Source organism: Eulemur rufifrons, chromosome 7 (assembly GCF_041146395.1).
Source record: "Eulemur rufifrons isolate Redbay chromosome 7, OSU_ERuf_1, whole genome shotgun sequence".
Taxonomy (NCBI): domain Eukaryota; kingdom Metazoa; phylum Chordata; class Mammalia; order Primates; family Lemuridae; genus Eulemur; species Eulemur rufifrons.
Genome location: NC_090989.1, coordinates 273,470,169 through 273,488,138, shown reverse-complemented (window position 1 = coordinate 273,488,138; position 17,970 = coordinate 273,470,169). Strand labels below are relative to the sequence as shown.

The 17,970-nt window shown below is 34.7% G+C and overlaps 1 protein-coding gene across 2 annotated transcripts in view; it reads left to right on the top strand.

Moving 5' to 3' along the window:
- The window catches only part of LOC138388477 (complement C5), a 94,148-nt gene that overhangs the window by 27,629 nt on the left and 48,549 nt on the right, over positions 1-17,970 (top strand). For both annotated transcript variants that reach the window (XR_011234129.1, XM_069476730.1), the window contains exons 13-22: positions 1,069-1,278; positions 1,408-1,557; positions 2,611-2,740; positions 3,723-3,785; positions 4,974-5,171; positions 7,352-7,442; positions 8,868-8,941; positions 9,660-9,799; positions 15,943-16,170; positions 17,502-17,562. Coding sequence is in view for 1 of the 2 variants with exons in the window: in XM_069476730.1 (XP_069332831.1) it covers positions 1,069-1,278; positions 1,408-1,557; positions 2,611-2,740; positions 3,723-3,785; positions 4,974-5,171; positions 7,352-7,442; positions 8,868-8,941; positions 9,660-9,799; positions 15,943-16,170; positions 17,502-17,562 (1,345 nt within the window). In the remaining variant the exon portion in view is untranslated. The remainder of the gene's footprint in view (positions 1-1,068; positions 1,279-1,407; positions 1,558-2,610; positions 2,741-3,722; positions 3,786-4,973; positions 5,172-7,351; positions 7,443-8,867; positions 8,942-9,659; positions 9,800-15,942; positions 16,171-17,501; positions 17,563-17,970) is intronic.

The following is a 17,970-nucleotide window of genomic DNA, read 5'->3' as shown; positions in this document are numbered from 1 at the left end:
GCATGCGTGTCACTGATGAGGAAACTGAGGAACAGAAGTTAAAATACTCCCCAGGGTCACTCACTTCAGAAGAGGAAGATGTTGATTTGAACTGAGGACCTCTGACTCCTGATCTGATAACTCCTAATTACTCCACAGAGAGAGCCTGATTAAATCATACTATCTCTGCTCTACTTCATGGCCAAAGATGACATGACCAGACCTAGTTCAAATAAGTGCATTTCATTGGCATAAAAGGGGGAATTCAAATCCTGCTCTTCAGAGTTGAGTCATATCATGCCTGTTCCAATTCAACGTCCCTATGTATCACTTATATTAATATTAAATTGGAGGTGGATCAATCAAGCCTGTTTGTGCAACCTCAGAAAGAAAGTCCAAAATATCTTAAGGGCTTCCATACAATTGCCAAGAAATGAGATGAATTATTCCAATGGCCAGGCCAAATAGGTGGTGATGGCTTTTTCAATAGTTTTGAGGAAGAAATTTAAAATATTAATGTGGACTATAGAAAAACATTGACTGATGAAAAATTAAGGAAACTGTTTATGGACTACATACCAAAACCATATATGCAGTCCTTCTCCCTAAGGACAATTTAAGGGATATTTGAGGACATTTTGGCTTCATGTGATTTTTTTTTTAAATTCTTAAACCTCCAACTTAGAATCTAATCCCTGTCTTTAAAACTTAATCCCCAAATAAGATGCACTCCATTTATCCATCTAGTTTTTTTAATCAATGAAACAAAGGAGGTTTTGGTGACAGTGTGATGACATTAAACAGAATTGTGTTCAAGTTTTCACTAATTTTCTAGTTATATGATTTTGAATTAAAAGCAGTATGATTTTTAGTTGGTTCCTGAGCTTCACTTTCTTCAATGGGAGTAATATACTGGTATGTTGTGAGAATTAAAGGAGTTAAATGTTAAAGTTCCTGCCTGGCACATGATAGGCCCATACATGTTAACCTTATTTTTCCTTAACATAATTTCTGCTCCAGCTCCAAGCACCATCCTGAAGTACAGGTTTTGTTTTTGTACTTATTTTTGCTGCCACTGTTTATTTTTAGATTTTATCCAAGGGCAAAATCATACACTTTGGCACAAGGGAGAAGCTTCCAGATTCATCTTATCAAAGTATAAACATTCCAGTGACACAGAACATGGTTCCTTCAGCCCGTCTCCTGGTCTATTACATCGTCACAGGAGAGCAGACAGCAGAATTAGTGTCTGACTCAGTCTGGTTAAACATTGAAGAGAAGTGCGGCAACCAGCTCCAGGTCAGCCACAAATTATAAAACCACAGTTGAATTTTTTCCTCAATGAAAGAGGCTGTCAAAGTAGCTGCCTCTGAAAAGTTTTGTCTCATACAAATCATCTTTTCTTTTCTTTTTCAAATGAACTTTAAGGTTCATCTGTCTCCAGATACAGATGCATATTCTCCAGGCCAAACCGTGTCTCTTAATGTGGCCACTGAGATGGATTCATGGGTGGCATTAACAGCAGTAGACAGTGCTGTATATGGAGTCCAAAGAAGCACCAAAAAGCCCATGGAAAGAGTTAAGTGGTGACTTTCTGTGGTTTGGCTCAATGCAATGCTTCACAAAGTGTGGCCACTGGGGTAGGTTGTAGGGGAAGAATTAAGGGAAGACTAGGCCTGCTTTTCTATAATCTACTCAACATAGTGGTTCTTAGGAAGGTAAGAACTAACATCCTCATGTTATTAATAGTTTCCAAAGCACAGGTCAGTCCTTTTTTTGTTTTTGCAAATGTAGATGTGTAAGCAATTTAAAAACATATAATTGTGATAGCAATTACATACATGGAACAACAGTGTCATCAATTAGGAGAATTTCGGGGTTGGGGGTGAGGTAGTGGTGGTGGTTATATAGTAGCAGCACAAGAGAAGACTGGATAGGTAAACTTTGGGCTTGTTTTCATTGTTGCTGTTGTTTTGCTCTCATTAAAATCTATGGCAAAGAAGAATATGAAAATTTTTCAATTCTTATAAGTTCCCATTTGTCTCCACTGGGCTTAGCTAGTATTATTTTCTAGGCTTGAATTCTTTGAACAAGGAAGAAAGAACTGAGAAACTGTAAAGTTAAAAATGCTCAGAGAGAAAAGAATATTTGGGGTCAAAATTAAAACTGGAATTAGCCCCCCAAACAAGTTCTCACCTACTTAGAACCTAGACCCTTCCCTCTCAAAACACAAGAGGTTATGCTCTTTTTTTAGCAACTTAAAAATTAATTTCTTTGTTAATTCACTCCTTCATGCATCCACCTATTTATTTGTTTAGGACATTATATTGATTGCAGCATGCATTCTATATACAAAATACCATGGGTCAGTTTCTAAGAAACTCCTCATCAAAGCTATTTGCTTAAGACTTAGTTCTTGATTTAATTTTGAATAGGTATATATTTATGTTAATAAATACAAAAGGACAAACTTAGAAACAAAGTAGGGAAATTTAGTCTTTGGTCATTTGTTAAATGAGTCACCTGTGTGTGTCACTGGTTTGTTATAACCTGTAACAACTAGTACATTTAGTTCTTTAAAAGAATGATTTATACATCTGAATAGGCTCAACATTTTGCCTTTCTGGACAGGTATTTCAAGTTTTAGAGAAGAGTGATTTGGGATGTGGGGCAGGTGGTGGCCGCAACAATGCAGATGTGTTCCACCTAGCTGGACTCACCTTCCTCACCAATGCAAATGCAGATGACTCCCAAGAAAATGGTAAAACAGTCAGCATTTTTATTATTGAAATTTGCCTCCCAGACATGATTTTTATCCCTCCTCCAGAATATTCTCTTCCCTGATTTTAGAATGCCATGACTATGTAACTCCCCTGTATAAAATTTTTCATTGGCCTTCAGATAAAGCACAAATTCTTTAGTGTTATACTCAAAGCCTTCCCTAATCTTCTCTCCCACTGTTTCCAACTATCTCTTACCCTGCTGTGCCATACCTTACGTTTAAGCTATACAGATCCAAGTGTATGTTCTTGAGTGGCACTGTGCTATTTTACACCTTTGAACCTTTACTCATCAGGACTGCTTTCCTCCTTATTATCCTGGAGAAGAAGCTGGTGTAAGAATCATCTCCTCTATGAGACCTCTTCCACATATAGAATTGATCATTCCCTCCTCTTTTAATTGGGAGGATATTGTAGGAACTAGATCTATTTACAAGTAATATGATAGCAGTGTGTCATTGCACATTCTCACACTTAGTTATAAGTCTGTCTCGCCCACTGTACTGTGGGCTCTTTAAGGGCAGAAACCATATTTTAACTATCTTCTTTCTATGGTTTAAAAATTGTTCTTAATGATACTTGATACTATGGGATTCATATTTATATTTGTAATAATATAGCACAAATAGAAAATAACAAAAATAGCATACCCAACAAAAACATTACTCACTCTAAATGCTTGGGTATTTCTTTGTAATCAGTGGATCAAAAAGGTTACAGGATTCAAAACCAAATTCAGATAAAACAAGTCAAATTACATGACACTAGATCATGAGTTCCCTAACATAAAACAAGTCAAATTAGTCAAGTGGTGCATAATTCCTAATCTGAAGCAGGTTCTCAGTATTTGTTGAATGAATGACTTGTGAATGTTTTAAATACTTAAACAATTTCATGGAATTGTTTTTGAGATTTTATCATCTCATTTTCTTCTTGTCTATCTTTTTTTTTTTTTTTTAACAGATGAACCTTGTAAAGAAATTCTCAGGCCAAAAAGAATGCTGCAACAGAAAATTCAGGAAGCAGGTATTGTAAGATCCATGTGATTATAAAAAGGTTATGGTCACCTCATTCAAAAGCTGGAGAAAATTCAATATTATATGATTTCCCGTAATTCAAATAGGATGGGTTAAAAGAAAGATACGTGGAGGTCTAGCTCCCCTCTCTCAGAAAGATTAATTCAAATAAATCCAGTAGTTTATTTGCCATAGCCTTAATCTGAGGCAAATGGGTCTTTATTATTTCTATCTTTAAAATCTATGGGAGGCTGAAGTGGGAGGATTGCTTGAAGCTAGGAGTTGGAGATCAGCCTAGGCAACATAGAGAGAACATCTCTACTGAAAAAAAAAATCTAAAATATTAACTTTGTTTGTCATAAATACTTTCTCTCTATAAATTTCATCTAGCAATTAAAATCATATTCTATTTTGTTCTGACAAAATTCATGATTTGATTAACTTTGGGATACAATAGACCTATAAAAGTCTATTACTTCCGTTTCATATGTTTAACAGTTAATAGCGTTTTAGATTATTCTTTAGAAAATATATCTAATGGTAATTATTTTTAAATAATTATTTAAATAGACTATGATAATTGGTCATGTTACGGTAGAAAAGACATTGAACTGGGAGTCAGTGAGCTGAGTTCCACCAATAATCATGCTATGGTAATGTAATAATTTCTTCCATTTGTATATGTTATTTTAATTCTAACCTTTATTCTGAGTTCTAATGATATGAAAAAAGAGCCATTGAGTACTTACAATGAAGGATGATGCCATTAATGAAGGTCCACAAACCATGTTATATAAGAAATTTCTGAAAAAATAGGATATTTAGCTTGAGGAAGGAAATACTTGTATAGTGATGATAGCCATCCTCAAATATTTGATGGCATTTTAAATATTTAAATTATTTTACTCAAAGGGTGCTTCAATCCAAAGTGCCAGTGTCAAGAGTTAGTATTTACCTTAGTTTCAGGAAGCCCTTTAACTACTAATATTTATTATGAATTGAAATGGACCATCTGGTAAGGTCACATTCTGCCCATTCCTAGAATAGTTCCAAGGGGCGGCTGGTCAATCAACTAGCCCTGACCTGTGGGTAGGGGGGTCTTATGGCAGTAGAAACCAGGTATCCCTTGAGATTCCTTCTAAGCCTGAGATTTTATAACTATGCATAATCACGGGCACTTGTATTATTACCATTTCAGCTGCTAAATACAAACATCCAGTACCGAAGAAATGCTGTTTTGATGGAGCTCGGCTTGTTTATGATGAAACCTGTGAACAGCGAGTTGCACGGGTTACCATAGGCCCAGTATGCATCAGAGCTTTCAACGAATGTTGTACCATTGCAACCCAGGTCCGTGCTGAAGACTCTCATAAACCTATGCAATTGGGAAGGCTTCGTAAGTATGTTTTCTATCAGAATTCTGCCTGATACGGGGATGTTTGTGTAATTTTATGCTGCGAGGAAAGGCAGATTTCATGCTTTATTTACAATTGAAAGTAGAAAAGATAAATTGTAAATGCCCATAAGAGAAAATCTCTCATTTTGGGGAATCAGAAGAGCTATAGCATAGAGCAGAGTACACTAGTACAGAGCCAAGACCCAGTATAAATGTAAAACCAAATCATTCTGTAAACTTGAATGATTATTTATCCTCTGTGAGCTACAAGCAAGGAGCTGCCACCAGCATGCCTTTGAGTTCCAAAATTCTGTGGTTCTGTGATATTACAATCATTAAAAATTCAGTTTATAGGCTGGGTGCGGTGGCTCATGCCTGTAATCCTAGCACTCTGGGAGGCCGAGGTGGGAGGATGGCTCAAGGTCAGGAGTTCAAGGCCAGCCTGAGCAAGAGCGAGACCACATCTCTACTAAAAATAGAAAGAAATTATCTGGCCAACTAAGAATATATATAGAAAAAATTAGCCAGGCATGGTGGCGCATGCCTGTAGTACCAGCTACTCGGGAGGCTGAGGCAGTAGGATTGCTTAAGCCCAGGAGTTTGAGGTTGCTGTGAGCTAGGCTGACGCCACGGCACTCTAGCCCAGGCAATAGAGTGAGATTCTGTCTCAAAAAAATTAATTCTGTTTGTAACTACACTGACCAAATATAGCAAAAGATTTCTAAATCTAGCATAAAGTTAAGTGTACATATATAAAAGTTGAAATCATATTTCGGTTTCAATCAAAAATATGTATTCAGAATTTACAGAACTCTGATTAATATGTTTTCAGAACTTTTAGGATTTCTTTTCACTTATATATAGTCTTTAATAAAACAAACAAAAGCAGAACAACAGCTCCTGTTTTATACTGACATGCACCACATCATGACATTTCAGTGAATGATAGACTGCATTTACAACAGTGGTACCATAAGATTATAATACCGTATTTTTACTATAACATTTCTATGTTTATATACACAAATATTTGCCATTGTTTTACAATTGCCTACAGAATTTGTACAGTAACATGCTGCACAGGTTTGTAGCCTAGGAGCAATAAGCTTGTACCGTATAGTCTAAGTAGATAGCAGGCTGTACCATGTAGGTTTGTGTAAGTACACTGTATGATATTTGCACAATGAGGAAATTGCCTAATGATGCATTTCTCAGAATGGATCCCCATTGTTAAGTGACACATGAGTGTATATATAATAGCATGGTTTTGGTAAATGGCCATAAAATTTTACGTTTGTAGAAATATATTCATTGAGATGGACAATGTTTAAGATACACTGTTGAGCAAAACAATCAGAGTATTCAATGGATTGATATTTAGGTTGTTTTCCAATTTTTGCTTATTATTTTTCCCAGTCTGGTTTGGCTTCAGCTACGTGGAAGTCACTCTCTGTAGCCACCTTCTCCATGGTACTCCGCCCCTTATACTAGGCAGCTTGACCTCCCAAAGCTCCCATTTGTGTTGCCACAAACCTTCAAGACCAGCAGGCTCTGCATGGGTTCCTCTCCCTGCCCTAGCCTATAAACTGCCTGTAGATAGTAAACTGGGGCAATTTTAGGGTTCATCTAATCTATTTCCCTTCTCTCGGGGATCACAGTCCTGTGCTGCTTATGTTCTAATGTCTGAAAATTATTGTTTTATTTATTGTGTATGGTTTTCTAATTTTTTAAGATAGAAGAGTAAGTCTAGTCCTTATTAGTGCATCTTGGGCAGAAGCAGAGTTATATCCATTTTTATTAAAGTAAATACAAATAAATTACAGAGTTAAGGCAGAAGAATCACATAAAACCTTCCTATTTTCTAATATAAACACAACTATTAAAATTATGGAAGTTCAAATATCTTTATAGACTGACCAGTATCTTGTATAATCTCAGCAACACTAAACATTTAACAATTTAAGAAACAAATCATTAAAGATATTTTCATGCTTTGTTTTGTCAATGTTATTAGTGGAGAAATTCTAAGATCTTTATAGTTCTATTTTGAAAGCATTAAACAAAATGTTTCATTGACCTTGCAGAAAATACTTAACTTATAGATTAATGGCCATATTTTAAAATTTAGCTATAAGAATCTACATTGTTTTCACATAATTGAATATGCTTTTTTTGCCCAGATATGAGGACCCTGTTACCAGTAACTAAGCCAGAAATTCGAAGCTATTTTCCGGAAAGCTGGTTATGGGAAGTTCATCATGTTCCCAAAAGGTATCATACTTCTTTCATGTTCCTCTGAAAGAAATGTGAATAATGCAAGTATTATGGCCAGAAATCTGGGAACTACTCATTTCCCGATAGCTTATTTAAGAGTTAAGATGATCTTAACACTTGGTCAAGTTTTGTTTTGTTTTGCTTTGCTTTTTTAATGTACTTCCCTCTGGTGATTAGCTCCAGGGCAGGACTAACTATTGGTAATGAAGGGTACTATTCGTTAAATTTCATTTCACTTCAGTATGTATTTGCTGCACACAACTCTGTGCTATATATCATATGAAGCAGCTGTTTTCATCCTAAAATATCTGTACTATAAAGCCAACATTGATAAACAAGAAGGTTCTTTTCTTGTTGAAGTTCTTTATTCAATACATTTTTATGACATGCCTTCTCTGTACCAGGCATTGAACAGTGATGGGCAATACTAAGTGCCCAAGCCTCCCTCTTCCTAGGTGGTCTCAAAGCACTGGCTTTCCTATGAGAAGTCAAGGAATGAGTCCAGAGCCCTGCTGTCATCTTCTCATGTGTCTCCTTGTTCTTACCCTTGTCCCCTCTCATTCTTCCTCCACACAGTTGTCCATTTCATCCGACATTGCCCATTAGCTAGCACTTCCACCGGTAAACCTTCCCAACACTGTCTCCCATCTTACCAGTGACTGGATTAATTACCCCTCCCAATTAACTCTGTTGCATGTATCACATAGTATTATAATGGCTAGCTTACTTGCTTGTCTTCCACATTAAAATGTAAATACCTGGAGGGCAAGGACTAAATTCAGATTCCTATTTTATATCCGGGACATGGCCTGGGATCTGGCTTGTAGAGGCATGAAAATAAATGTATTGAATGAATGCACACTGTCTCTGAACTCTTTTAATGCCTTATTGGTACAGTTATTACAGTGAAATGTAATTTATTTTCTTTACTATTTCTTCTGCTAGACTGTGAACTGCCTGAGAGAGAGACTATGTCTTATAAGTGCTGTATGCTCAGTGCATGGCACTATGCCTTTCACAAAGTTGGTGGACAGTAGCTGTAAATAAGTATGCAAGCTTAACAGCAATCAGAAACTTTTAATTTTATCACCTTTGTTATGAGCAGTGCTAAGATACATTACTTTGCTTTCCTATTTTAGAACATACTCACAATGAACATAATTTTTTCTTTGTTTTATATGCTTTGATTTTGCAACGTTTCAAAGGCATCCTTCTGAACTTGAACATGGAATATGTAGGAGAGTTACTGAACATATTTTTCTAAATAAGTTTTTCTTTAATATTAATACCTGATAAGATTTTGTCTTATGATTTTTTTTCTTCTAAAGTAGTATGAAGCAAAATTTCTGTCAATGATTGCCTCTGTCAAGTTGGGTTAATCAATGTTCCACTGTATTTGAATGTCAACATTTTAACTTTCAGAAACCAGTTGCAGTTTGTGCTACCTGATTCTCTAACTACCTGGGAAATTCAAGGTGTTGGCATTTCAAATAGTGGTAAGCAAGCTTAAGTTATATATTCATTTAAGGAATGATTTAATTAGCAAGATGTAGCTTTTTATTATTGTCTATTTAGTTTACCCAGGACTTAAGTGGTATCACTTTAAAAATATTCTTTTTTATGTATTACTGAAAGACTTGGATATTCCTATATCTTTGAGTGTATTTATTTTTTCCTTTGCTCTTCTATTAGCTGTCATTTTATAAATGCTAGTATCAAGTCCTTACTTTCCTTCACTTTTCTCACTGACTGGGAGCTTGTGTAGCCTTAGAAACAAGTACGTGACCTCTCTCTTGGGCTGATGCCCCTTTGTGGTGACTAAGTGCAAAGGCTTTATAAATAACTTCAGGGTTGGTTTTGTCTGCTAGTTTTGTTTTCACAAACTCTGGATTTCCACAATCAAAAATGTGTAACCATTAAATGGAGCCAATAATGAATATCTAAAAATATTCAGTGCTCTAGTTGATGAGTATTCTCATGCCTTAAATAGAATTAAATATTTGCTAAACAAATGAAGTTTTCTGTTAATACCAATAATTATTGAAATAAAGGTCAATGAATAGAAAATTCAAGGACCTGGAGCGATAGTGCAGAGAAAAACATGATCCAATACTTTTTCATTGAAATAAAGCAAATATGAGACATCTTGGTACTAATAAAACATTAAAAGAATTCTCTAATATTCTTCTACTTTGCTTTCACTTTGGGCTGAAGGTATATGTGTTGCTGATACTCTCAAGGCAAAGGTATTTAAAGATGTCTTCCTGGAAATGAATATACCATATTCTGTTGTACGAGGGGAGCAGATCCAATTGAAAGGAACTGTTTATAACTATAGGACTTCCGGGATGTATGTAAGTAGATATTTCTGGTATGTTAGAATAAATGGAAAAAAGGAAACATTCTCTGGTTTTCTGAGAATTCTACTGATGGAATTATCACACACACACACACACACACACACACACAGAGAATAAAAATTCAACTTAGTTCAGCAGTATAAGCCAAGCATTTAAAATGAGTATTATACTTAGATGTGCGGCTTAACAAGTGAAGGGATGAAGAAAACAGGAAGGGTTAAGACAAGTACGTATTAATGTAATTTCAATTTCAAGAAGAATAAAGTGCCTAAGATAATCAATATATAGTGTAATGTGGAAGTTCAGAGAAGGATGAATTTACATTTAGGTTTTTTGTTAGCCTGGACTCTGAGTCCCTTGATGGCCTTGACTGTAACAAACCTTTCCTTTCCCCCATTTTAGCCATTCATACTCATCTTCACTTTGTAGATCTTGTCAATCTCTTCGAAATCTTGATTTCAAACATCTCACCCTCCAATCACAACCTGCTTCCTATCCCTCTAACTCAGTAACCAGCTTACTCCCATAGCTACAGCTCTGCAGCATCGTTGAAACCTCTAAACCATTGACATAATCCCTTTTTCTTCATTCATTAGCCCTCTTGTTCAGGTTAGAATTCGTGAACCATCATTATAACCACACTGACTAAAATCAATCCAATTCCCTTGATCCTCTCTCACTCCAGGGTACAATCCACGAAAAACTCCAACCATAGCCAGACCCGTTGTTTGCACTCTCTTTGCCAGCACACCTTCACAGAGAATTGTACAATAGACAGATTTCACTTGAAAATCACAATCGTAAAACTTTATGTAGGAATTCAGTGTGGTCCAGAAATCTAACTATATTTTTAAAGACTCTAATTTTAGTCTTTGAGATGAGTATTATTTCAGTGGTCTTCAAAATTTTTGTTTATATAATCTCTAAATTTTTTTTGAAAAAACTATGTACTCTTTGGATACATTTTAAAGTTGGCATCAAAAATTTTTTATCATACATTTTTAAAAAGATGATAATCTGTAATTTTTAGAATGTTTAAATATTGATATTTTTAAATAAACGGTTAAATCAAACCTTTAAGTGTATATAGCAGAATCTAAATACCATAGTAATCTATTTTTAACACATTCAAATAAGCTCTTAACAACAGATTATTTATTATATCTTTTTCTCAATGAACTCATATTTCCATTCTACTCCCCTAATGTTATATATTTTATGCTTGAATTTTTTCTGTTGATCACTCTATCATACTTTTTGTAACAAAAATATGCATATACATTAAAAATGAAATATTTTTAAATTGGTTATAAGACTCTAAGTGTCAAATGATTGTGGATTTAGCTATCATCACAAATATTATTAGCATCCAATTGATAAAACAGCATATTATAAGTTCCTAAAATTATTAAACATAAAAATACAATTTTATTAAGAATTATCTCATTAAATAAATGAAAAATTTTCTTCAACTGGCTTAATAACTATAGATAAGTACTATTTATTGCTAGGAATGAAAGAGGGTTCAGCATAAATTCTATTCTTACTTTTCATTTTTATAAAAGTAAGCATTCTTGTTTAACATAATATTATCAGGAAGATTGGGAAAATAAAAATATTGTCAATTTTATTGCCCCTTTATCAATACATTTTTATCTTAATAAAAGAGATTTCCATTTAGCTTATTCAATTTATGTAATATGTTTGCCATATAACCTAACTGGAAAAATCAGTCCTCATTGTCACAGCAAAAGCAATCAGCCAAAATCAGACTTAACTTAGAAAGGACAATTTCTGGCTGGGCGCGGTGGCTCACGCCTGTAATCCTAGCACTCTGGGAGGCCGAGGTGGGCGGATCGTTTGAGCTCAGGAGTTCGAGACCAGCCTGAGCAAGAGCGAGACCCCATCTCTACTAAAAATAGAAAGAAATTATATGGACAGCTAAAAATATATATAGAAAAAAATTAGCCGGGCATGGTGGCGCATGCCTGTAGTCCCAGCTACTCGGGAGGCTGAGACAGGAGGATTGCTTGAGCTCAGGAGTTTGAGGTTGCTGTGAGCTAGGCTAATGCCACGGCACTCACTCTAGCCTGGGCAACAGAGTGAGACTCTGTCTCAAAAAAAAAAAAAAAAAAGAAAGGACAATTTCATTTTTCAATACAAATCATATTAAGAGGTGTCAGTCTTAAAACATGTCAAATTGTAATTCAGGGTAGATACATAAGTAGGTAGGGAGGACACAGAAGCCACACTGTGGCCAACAGGAGGAGTGAAGAGATCAGTGGAGGCTCCCCAGCTCACTTAATCATAGACATATAAAACAGATGTGTGCATATATGTACATACACCTCTTCAACAACTTGTGTTTCCACTAATAATATTATCAGAGACATCTTTCCATATCAGTATATACAGATTTACTTTATTATGTTAACAGCTGCATAGTAATTCACATGATGGATATATTATAATTTATTTAACCGTATTTCTATTAAAGACATTTACCTAGCACTCTGGGATGCCAAGGCGGGAGGATTGCTTGAGCCCAGGAGTTTGAGGTTGCTGTGAGCTAGGCTGACACCACAGAACTCTAGCCCGGGCAACAGAGTAAGACTTTGTCTCAAAATAAATAAATAAATAAATAAATAAAAGACATTTAGGTTGTTTCCAAGTTTTAACTATTATAATTGATTTTTCAAAGTCTACAGTTATGCATACATATCTTCCTACATATGTATGGGTATTTCTGTAAGATAGATGTTTTGTCTTGGAGTGGGATAACTGGGTTAATGAGCATGAACTTTTTACCTTTTGATAAATATTGCCATAATTGTCTTCCAAAAGGACTACATCAGTTGATATTCATACCAACTGTGTGTGAGTAGCCTTGATTCCAAACATTCTTATAATTTTTTGGATGAACATTTTTTCCTTTATTTATGCAATGAATGCTATACAGCAGTTGAAGTGAATGGAATAGATACTATGTGTATCATTTTTATTAAAGCTCAAAAAATGCAATGTTGCTCAAAAAAACAAAGTGCAGAATAATATATGTACACAATGAATACAACTACATAAATACTTGAAAACATGAAATCACTGTATATTATTAATACAAGTAAAATTTTGCCAATTTAATAGAGAAAAATAGTATGTCATTTATGTTTCTATTTCGTTACCCTGATTACTAACAATGTTGAACTTCTTTTCATTTGTCTATTGGCTATTTGTTTTTCTTCTTTCATGTACTACCTCTGATATCCTATGTACTGCCTTCATATTCTTCCCTTGTTTTCCATGGAGTTGTTTTTTTCAGGGATAAGGTACCTAGCCTCTCCTTGTTTAATTGCTTCATCTAAAAAATAGGATCATAATAGTTATCTACTTGATTGTTGAAGATTAAATGAGCTAATTCATATAAATATAGTACCTGGCCCATAGTAAGTACTCAATAGATGTATATATTAATTATTGTTTATAGGAGTACTTTGTGTGTTATGGCTATTAATCCTTTGTTGATTATATATATTGCTGATATTTTCTCTAATATGCTACTTTTCTTTAACTTTGTTAATAGTTCTTTTAATTTGTATATTATAAAATCTATAAATTTTCCTTTATGCCTCTTGGTTTTGTGTTTTTGGAAATCTTTCCTTACTGAAAGTTTTTAAAAATGTTTTTTTCTTCTAATGCTTTTATAGCTTTTGTGAGCATTTAGATTTTTTATCTGAAATAAAACCCCAAATAGATAGCCACTTGATCCAGCAGTATTTGTTGAAGAATTCATACTCTTCTCACTGATTTAAAATGTCATCTTGCCCATATATATTGAATTCTCATATATGTGGGTCTCTTTATAGATTCTCTGCTCTATTCTATTGAACTATCAGTTTTTGTTTGTTCCAATATTACATTATTTTAAAGTACCATAGATTTGTTTTTATATTGTATATCTAATAGATAAGTACTCTCTGGTATTCTTATTTTTCAAATGTTTTTGATGTTGTTGTTTTTCTTACACACTTACTCTGCCAGCTAAACTTTGGAATTAGTTTGTTGAATTCTACTTTTAAAATTGTATTAATATTTTGGTAGGTATTATCTTGAATTTATGAATTATTATAAGGGAAACTGACTCGGCACAATATTGAATCTTTAACATCTCTTTGTCCTTTTACTTTATGTCCTAGATCAGGGGTCAGAAACCTATGGCCCACAGGCCAAATCTGGTCTGCCTTCTCTTTTTGTGTGACCTTTGCAATGACACAATTATATCTTGCAGCATTTTAAAGTATCACACATATCACTATACATCCATATTTTATTTAATCTTTAAATTATCAGTGCATTTTCATCATATCAAAACAAGTACAATCTCAGGGTTAGTCCCTATTAATTACCTTCCCTCTTGAATATGGGTTAGGATATTTCTTTATATCTAGTAATTTTGGATTAAACCTTGGACTTGATTAATGCAGCATTATAAAGACTCCGCATTCTATTACGTTCCTCTGAAGAGCTTTCATTTTTGTGTGTGTGTTTTAGCAGGCAGTTGGCTGAATTCAATCCCAAAATCTAAAATCTCAGTTCAGTATTTTAGCCTAAGCTCGGATGCTTGGAGTCTGTGCTGTGTTCAGGGTTCAGGGATGCCAGTTCAAGGGTTGGCCAAGTTTGAGCAAAGATTATACAAAGAGCTTGAAGCTTCTTCACTCTGCAGCTATGGTGGCTACGCCATACTCTCTCCTCTGTCTAAAACCTCCCAGTTAGATGGCAGGTTGCCACTGGGATTTTAGCCCCTCCTCAAGGTACCAATGATGCCTGCCTTCAGGTTAAAGCTATAAAAAATAGGGCACTTACTAGTGTCATTCTCTTCTCCCAAGTGCCACCTTCCCTTCCACTCTTTAGTGTATTTAGAGAGTTTGTTTTAGTATATATCTTGTCTAGAGTTTATGGCTATTTTTGCAGAAGTGTTGTGCAATACAAGGTTCTTAGCTATTACTGAAACCAGAACCACCACTGTAGGTTTTTTATTGATGTTCTCCATCAGTTTCAAAAGTTCCTTCCTATGCCCAATTTACTAAGGGTTTTTATAATGGAATTATGTTGAATTTTATCAAATGACTTCTATATTTACCCTTCCCCACCCTCCACCCACTATCCTGGGGGAATCATTGGCCACAGGTGACCCAATAACCTTCTTTAACTCCTGCCCCACTCCCCTGGCTGTTGTGTTTCCCAAGAAGATAGTTAAGAGGGAAAAGGGATTTTCCATTTTTAAGAAATTCCTCAAAATTAGTTGTTGAATGTTAGTGCTCTATCTTGTTTACCTGCTTGATTTATACTGGATTTTATAGATTTGTTCTTTAGGGTATAGTTCTCTATTCTGTCAGTTCACTAGATTTTGTAGGGAAGATGAAAAATATTCACTATTTGAACCAGAATCAGTGGGCCACTATTATTATTCCCATTACAAAGATGAGGAAATGGAGGATTCAAGAGTTCATGCAACCTGTTCCCACAGTTGATAAGAGGATAGTTAAGATTTGAATCTAGGTCTTTCTGGAGCCAGAGTTTAGTTCTAAAATGGGATACAAGTAGGAAGTTGATAAGATTGGAAAAGTAAGGTGGGGACATATTGGGCAGGGCCTTGAATGCCAACATGTGGGATTATCAGTCTTTCATCAAACTGTCATTTATTGAATATCTGCGGTTGAGGTAAAAGATGCAAAGATGAATAAGACAAAAGTAAACAAGTACCTGAGCCTGAAGCTCCCGCTGTCTACAATACAAATGTGTAAAAAGAGAGTGTAGCAAGTGCTATCACAACAGCATGAACAAAGTATGACAGCAGCTTTGGACCTAATTTAGTAGGTAACAGTCTAAGGAAGGCAAGATTAGTGCTGAGCTAGTGCTGAGTTTTCTAGACATCCTTTCACAATGCTAAGCCCTACAGCAACTTGTGTATATATGTTAAGAAATCTGAAATGAGCTTTCTCCTATGCCTTAGAATCTTAGGGGTTCTCTGAAAATTGTTAAAGCACCAGTGGAGAGTTGGTATCCAGACAAGCATAATCAGGGTAAACTTTCTTATAGGTAAAATACTTTGATATAGTTCTTCACTCATGGTATTTCAGTTCTGTGTTAAAATGTCTGCTGTGGAGGGAATCTGCACGTCAGGAGGCCCAGCCACTGATCCCCAGGGGACAAAGTCCTCCAAGTGTGTGCGCCAGAGAATAGAGGGCTCCTCCAGTCACTTGGTGAACTTCGGCGTGCTTCCTCTGGAAATTGGCCTCCACAATATCAACTTTTCACTGGAGACTTCATTTGGAAAAGAAATCTTAGTAAAAACATTACGAGTGGTGGTAAGAAAAACATGCTTTTTATGATTCTTTTAAAAAATGGTTTTTCATTCTGGAAAAAGTTAAAACTTTTGCTTAAACAATTCTAAGAGTGAGAGACAGAAACAATAACACAAATATAACAAAATGTTAAATGTGGAATCTGGATGGAGGTTATCCCAGATTTTTTGGGGTACTATTCTTGTAATTTTTCCATAAGTCTAAAATTATACTTAGGAATTTTAAATAAAACAATAACATTTGCTTATTGTAGAAAATATAGAATACTGAAAACCCATGGAGAAAAAATAAAAGTCATTAATAATTCCCACACCCAGCGATTCCCAATTTTAACAATTTGGTACATATCTTCCAGGATTTTTTTTTGCCCCAACACATTCAGAAAGTATGTCTTGAAATCAATGTGCCAGACATTTTGCTAGATACTGGAGAAAAAGCAATAAATAAGACATGGCTCTTGAGTTTAAAGAACTTGGAGTCTAGAAAATTTTCCATTTTGTAAATAAATAAACAGGTCAAAAAAGGAAGACATCCATTATTTGTTAAGTACTATTTACCCACAGTCTGTTGAGTGTTTTCATGTTATCTTATTAAGATAAGATTCTTATGAAATTATGATTTGTCAATTAAAAATATTACCTTCGTAATATACTGAAATTAAAAATAAGAAATATACCTTCAAGAAAATAAAAAAAAGAATTTCTCAGAAAGAGGAATGAGGACATTATTCATTTAAAAACATAATATTAATTGAAAAAAGATAAGATTCCTGCCAAGGGTCATATGGCTAGTTAATGACAGGCTGGGTCTTCCTGGCTCTTCCTTCTCTGAGTTCTGTTTTTAGCTCTGAAATTCACTTCAGTGAACATGTATTGACTTATTGTGTGCAAGGCATGTTCCTATGCATCCTTGCATCATGGTTCCACACACAGACTCTGGAGTGAGGCTTCCTGGCTTTGAAACCTGGCTCCACCACTTCCTACTAGTGTGACACTGGATAAGGTACTTACTAGCTCTCCATGTGTGTCAATTTCCTCATCTGTCAAATAGAAGTGATAATAGCACCTATCTCATAGAGTTTTTTTAGAGGTTAAATGAGCTAATACATACAAAGCACTTAGATCAATTATCTGGCTTATAATAATTCAAGTGTTTGCTGTGATCAATATGCAAATAGATGTAAAATCTTATTCATGCATGTATTTATACACACTTTGCCTTTTCCAAAAAAGATTTTTTAATTGGAAAAATGGTCCAGAAAAGTTGATCCAGGGAATTCAGGTCATATAAATTTAATTATATTCTCAACTGAATGTTTTCTGCCTTTACTTTAGCCAGAAGGTGTCAAAAGGGAAAGCTATTCTGGTGTTACCTTGGACCCTAAGGGTATTTATGGTAGGCAAAATGATTTTTTATTTCCTATGTTGTCTTTTTGCTCTAGAAATTAAAGTGTAATATCACTTAAAACACTATTTTTCAAAATGTTAATTGTCTAGAATCAGAAATATCCACTTTTTAGATCACTGCCTTTCTTGGTAGCATTTATTGTATCATAATCTGGATGACTGAGACTAAAGAAAAATAATTCCACTAATTTTAAATGCAAAGCATTGAAATAGTAATAATTGCATGACTTCCCTTATATATTAGTCATTTTCTATCCATCACAATAATAATATTTTATTATAGAACTATCAATCTAAAGAACACCTAAGAAAAAGTCATTTACATAACTTAACATGTATTATTTGAAAACACAATAATGCTGATTAATTGCTTAAACCCATTCCTCCTTACTCCTGC